General features: G+C 36.3%; 1 protein-coding gene across 1 annotated transcript; it reads right to left on the bottom strand.

The window, feature by feature from the left end:
- Window positions 1-2,260: 2,260 nt before the first annotated feature.
- Window positions 2,261-3,403, bottom strand: LOC107833062 (serine/threonine-protein kinase pim-1-like). Its single transcript, XM_016661206.1, has 4 exons — window positions 3,163-3,403; window positions 2,921-3,015; window positions 2,417-2,464; window positions 2,261-2,326 (listed from the first exon to the last, which is right to left on the bottom strand). Exons 1-4 carry the CDS (start codon window positions 3,200-3,202, stop codon window positions 2,261-2,263), a joined length of 249 nt encoding a protein of 82 aa, XP_016516692.1. The 5' UTR covers window positions 3,203-3,403.
- Between the last annotated feature and the right edge of the window lie 2,597 nt (window positions 3,404-6,000).

A 6,000-nucleotide genomic window follows, 5' to 3' on the forward strand; every position in this document is an offset into this window, starting at 1 on the left:
AATGGGAAAGCGCCCAAAATGTCAGTGAGGTAGTAGTAATGTTTGAACGTTGCACTAACGCAATGTTGAGGCTGGGAAGAACGACTTCAGGGTTTGTATCTTCTTTTTATAGAAAGCTGCTGGTTTCTAAATTCTTATCCTGAAGAATTTCGAACAGGATCACTCCCAGCTGCCACTGCACACAAGTTAAACCACCTTCAAATTTTTTACACTAATATTGAATATTGATAAGTCAAAACACAAGTACACCTCAAAAACTTTGACAATGTGTGACTCCTAAGCAGCATTAAGAACAAGATTGTTACATATTTTTGGAAATAAAAATCACTTTGGGTTATACTTAAGATGCAAATGCTTTTTTCAAAGAAAATTGTGCTGTTTACATATTATTTTATTTGCCAGATATGTTTCAACATTTTTTAAAGTTTATGTAACAAAGTATATGGATAGTAATTGATTTGTCAATATTTATTAGCCATTGTATGTAAATACTTTAAACAGCAATAACATATGATTTAAGTTTTCAATAGCCAAGAACAAAAATATTTGTGTATTATAAAATCCCTCTCTGAAATCATTTGAAGTCTTCTGTAAAATTCATGTTTAGTCAACGTGTGAATTTACTACACCAGGAGAAATTATAATATTTCATTACGTTTACATTTTTTTTTTCAAACTTTATTAATTTCTACAATATACGTTTTACACAACTACTACGTATTTCCATCTTGGCCAAAGCCCTATCTGGCAATCCAACGGGGTTCAACAGGCTCCACTGTAATAGTGACACTTAGTGGTGGATTCAATTACTTTGGCCATCTTCCTTCAATTAAATTAAGTCAAAAATATTCAAGGTGTTAAACGGAGAATTAACCAATACAATTACCATTGAAATAAAAATTTATAAAGAGGCAATATAAGTAACACGTTTTCCAAAAACTAACTGGCATTGCCATCCCCCAAAACATCGGCACCAGTTGTGACAGCCCTTAAACATCCTGGACACCCAACAGCAGCTCTAGTGGAAGCCAGACTCAGCTGTTGCAAAGGTGCCGAAACCAATGGCATCCCTGATACCTGCTGTGTATTCGATTAATTCAAAGACAAAAGGAGTCAGCTGGATTATTCAGATGAACTTTAGTGAATAAATAGGATGAACGAATCATACATGATATACAAAAAGTGTAGGAATTCAGCTAACATAAGTCTTTCTGCGAAAAAAAACCCCTGAAAAATTATTTCTTCTTCGTCTGTCTTCAAGTTCTTCTTCTACTAGTTATAAAGCATCGTGGGATATGTAGTCCATTTGCCGAAGCCAGTGGCAACCATGGTGGCAATGTCTATGGTGGCAACACTGGCAGGTAGCCCCGAAAACAGTGGCACCAATCATGGCAGGTGTCAGCGGAAGTGCCAGTATGAGATGCCGAAGTCATCCGAAGTCAGTCACAACACTGGCAGCTAGCCCAGAAAACAGTGGCACTTGTGGCGCCTGCCACCTGCCACCGGAAGTGCCATTAGCAGGTGGGGTGTCACGAATAGAGCTCGGCCCTGCTGAGAAAAAACTTAAACCAACGAAAAAACCCCCCCAAAAAAACAGAAAAACCCAGACCCTGACACATTCGGTTTGTCGAAAATGATTAAACAGGAAATTCTTTGCAGATGTCAGAAGCAGTCTTATAGTTTATGAAGTTTTGCTATCTCTACATTTCCAACATTGCTGAGCTCTTTCTAATTTGTAGCATTTACTGACAATTTTGTGCAGGAAACATAAAATTCTGCAGGCAACTGTTTGGACACCAGAAAGGGGCTTCCACGTCATTCTTAATTCAGATATCTAAATTATATATTATATATCCATTCCGAATGGCAGCGATCTTGCAGCAGCGAGTCATGATCCGAAATAACTGTCATTTTCACTAATGAAAAAGATAACATTTTTATTTTTACAAGCATGCATGAACAAATAAAAAATAATGAACATTATTAACAACTTTTTTTTAAAACACACACAGCAAACCTAATAACTAAAAGAATAAAAAAATAAAAGTGCAACACACTCCAAACCTATGTACAGAAATAAATATCTAAAGTTATCGGCGCAATGTTGAGACTGGGAAGAACAACCCCAGGGATTGTAAGCGCCTGTCGGAACTAGACTAACTACCAACAAAAAAGTTACATTTAATATTTTAATGTTTAATAAAACCATGGGTGATTGAATAATTCTTCCAGCGTGGGATGATCCAGCACTTCCCTGATGTCAGTAGTCAGTCTTAATCTTCAACATGATGGCCACCTCTAACGCCATCTCCCTACCATTATCATCCTGAAACATCAAGGCAAACAGGAGAAACCCACAATGCATCTGGAATCCAATAGGACTTAAAGTCAGTCCTAGATGCTTTTGCTCACTTACCTTATGTTTGCGGCCCACCTTTTCATTTGGGATGTGTTTGATAGCCACCTATACAATAGAAATAAAGCCTTGCTCAGCAATGGGAATATCTTTAAAGGGTTCAGATTTTCTTTAGTTGCTTGATCTGGAGTTATCAGTATTGTGAGTATTATGGTGAGTTCACGCCAAACACTTTTTGAGCATCAGGCGCATTTGGTTTACATTCAAAGTCTATGTGTAGGCGTGTAGAGGGCCGTTGCGTTTCTACCATCTAGCGCAACGTGATTGGAACCGTTTGGAGTGTTTCGAGCGTTTGACACGTTAAGAGCGTCCAATGTGGCTCCACATAAATTTTCAAAGTTCGTTTGTGGCCTTTTACCTCGATTCCAAGATATTGAAATATGAATATCTATGAGGATATTAATTATTTTTTACAAACTCTGACTCCTGCTGACTTCTACTGTTAGAAGAACTATTACTGATAACTTCACAGAGCCTCTTTTTAAGTATTCCAAATACACCTACAGGTAATTTATCCACCTCTCGATATCCAGCAAACACAGATCCATAGCCTCCTTTTCCCAGTAGATCCAGCTCAGTATATTTTTCCAGGAATTCACCTAAACATATGAACACATCTTTAAATTTCATAAAGCACCAGAATAAACTATGTTCACTAATGTTACCTTAGATCTCATTATTACCACACCTTAAGTCTCTCTCATGAATGCTTAATATTACAATTTTATTGCAACTTAAACTCTGACCTCTTTGGGGATCCCTTTTTTCATTTGTCCTTTTCCTCATATTCTTCCTCCTATTCCTCAGCTGTGGTTCCTCAGTGTCCTCGTCCTCCCTCTTCAGATTCCTCTTCTGTAAATCGCCTATTCCTGAGCTGCAAAGTACCAGGTTGGAGCTGCTGGACTCTAATAATGAGAAAAACCCATAGAAACAGCGTGAGTATTTCACCAATATTCTCCATAAGAGAAAATCATCCCAACAGAAACATAAGACTTATTATTTTCATTAGCCTGACTTTTTAGTTAACTATTTGCACTGCACCCATTTAGTTAACTTTATTTGTCAGTTCTTTATATTTTTGTTAAATGCAACAAACTAATTTCTTTGTTTAGAGTTACCAGTTTCCTTTGGAGCTGCTGCTGAAGGGTCACAGAAGAGCTCCAGCTAATTGATATCCTTATAGGGCTGGCAAAACCTCCTCAGTGGGTCATTCCATCTGTTTGCCAGAGATGAGGAAATTTGGTTTTCTTTAAAGAAATAGTCAAATTAAACTAATTGTCAGTTTCATTATAATAGTGTTTATTTAATTTAAATATTTTGTATTATATTGACTAGTATTTGTTTAAGTTCTTGTATGTTTAATTACCCCTTGTATGTCAGCAGTGGTCTGATCAGCCACTATTTAAGTTCCCCTCATGTTTGTTAGGTCAGTTTTGTGCTTGAGTTTTTTGTGCTACTACCTGAGTTCTAGTTTGTTATGTTGACCTCAGTTCTGGCCCCAATTCTTCATTGTTTAATTATGTTTAAATGAAGATTATTTTTGGATTCCATTCAGTGTCTCTGGCTGGTTTATGTAAGAACCCTCACACAGAAGTTGACATCTTTGTATGGAGTTAGATTTGTTTCACAATTATTCAATCAAAAAAATAAATCATGACAAACAAAAAAGTAGTATTCAATTTTTGTATTGAATACAAAAATTACATTTTTGTATTGAATTGTACTGAATTTTATTACAATGTGCGATTATCAACACATAAGTATGCATTAGTTTTAAAACCAATAAATAAACTGACTTGTATAAATATAGTTAGCCAAATACACCTGGCCCTTAAAAGCAACACTTACTTCCCTACCTGGCCTTCTATGACTTAACACTTGCTGGTCTCTCCATCCTCATGCCCTGATCCTCTCTAGCAGCTGGAGGAATCAGTAAGACCTACAAGCCTGTCCTGCTTCAGCTGCACTCTGCTGGTCATACTAGAATGGGGAATTAGGAGAACACCAATTTAATTTAATATCATAACACAGCAAAAGCCATATTACATCTAATTCGAAATAAAACTAAGTACAAGACACATACACACCAAATAATAAAAAAAAACAGAAATTATGTGAATATCCTCCTTTGGCCTGTGACCTACCAGCTTAGTTTTACATTTTGCATCTGAAAGAAAATATATATTTAAGAGTTACATTGCCTTCCCTCATCGACAACACTGATTATGTGCTTGGTAAATAAATCATCTGCACAGTCACTTGACGTGTGGTGCAGCTTGACGTGGACCTAATAACATTGGCGCAACGGTTCGCTGTTTTCCCGCTTTAGCTTCAATGCTAGTTAATACACGCACGCAAACACGGAGGATTAGACAACAGTTTTTAATACATATTTCCTCCAAATACATTTGGTATTTTCCAACCTTAATGCCACTCGACAGAGGTGCGCTGGTTAACGAATTCAACATAAAGACAGGCGAATATTATACAACCCTTGTTTAACTTTACCTAGTGCTAACATTAGCTAGCACAATATGCTACCGGGGATCGCAGCAGACAAAGCTGCTGCGATCTTACACAACTTATGACGACAGTCATAAGTTGTGTAAGATTTCTTCTTTGAAACAGGGTGGACACTTTAGAAGCTGCTAAACGGTGTAATTTTGTGAAGATTACTTACCATTCACATTCTGTGTCCCGTCACTGAAGCCCTGCGGTTCAGGACAGAGTTCTTTTTTCTTTATTGACAATAAAGGGGTTTACAAAATAGCAAACAAAACACACAAGACAACAATGCCAGGGTGTTACATAGGAAGCACAAACAAAATGAAAAGCAAATATATAAATAAAAAGTTAACTGAGAAAGATGTTAAAGTGAGAGCTCATATCCACTGTCTTAATGGCTTTTCTATTCTTTGAATACTGGAGAGATGTAATATATCGTTTCAATTCCTCTTTAAAGGCTGAAAAGCGAGGTTTCTGATTTGAGAATTTAGAATTATGTATATGATATTTTGCAACTAATAAAATTAGATTGATAATATAAAAATTTTTTGTTTTATTAGTGGGATAAGAGAAGAATCCAAACAACATATTTATATAAGTGAGGGAAAAATCATCAAGAATTCTTTGGGAAATAAACGTACAAATATCTTGCCAGAAAATACAAGAGAAATAGCATGACCAGAATAAGTGACAGAGATCTTCTTCATAGAGTTGGCAGAATGAACAATTTGTGTCATTGTCTATATTAAATCATTAGTTGTAAGCCTTACAACATATTGTAACAGACCAAATATTATGTTTTGGTGTTGTTGCGTACTTTTTTGTGTGGGAATTTTTTATTTTTTTTTGTGTTGATTCCTATTGATAGGCTTGAACGTTTCTGCTTTGTCTGCTCTTGGAGGTGTTGTCTGTCAGTTGCCATGGCAACAGGTCTGCATGCAAGGTAATGCCGACACACAGAGTGGAAAAAAGCAGATTAAAAGTGGTTTTGTTCTTCATTTGTTTATCAGCTTTATTGGGTTAGTGTAAGCTAACCCAATAAAGGGTCTGTGTAAGCTAAACGTGATTATATATATATA

Source organism: Poecilia formosa, unplaced genomic scaffold (assembly GCF_000485575.1).
Source record: "Poecilia formosa unplaced genomic scaffold, Poecilia_formosa-5.1.2 Scaffold319, whole genome shotgun sequence".
NCBI classification, from domain to species: Eukaryota; Metazoa; Chordata; class Actinopteri; order Cyprinodontiformes; family Poeciliidae; genus Poecilia; species Poecilia formosa.

Excerpts from the sequence above, each read along its gene's own strand:
- LOC107833062 (XM_016661206.1), bottom strand. The coding sequence starts at position 3,202 with ATGAGGAAAAGGACAAATGAAAAAAGGGATCCCCAAAGAG. Across the intron at positions 3,016-3,162 it reads AAAAAGGGATCCCCAAAGAG|GTGAATTCCTGGAAAAATAT; the intron begins GTCAGAGTTTAA and ends TCATATGTTTAG. Across the intron at positions 2,465-2,920 it reads GAGAGGTGGATAAATTACCT|GTGGCTATCAAACACATCCC; the intron begins GTAGGTGTATTT and ends TCTATTGTATAG.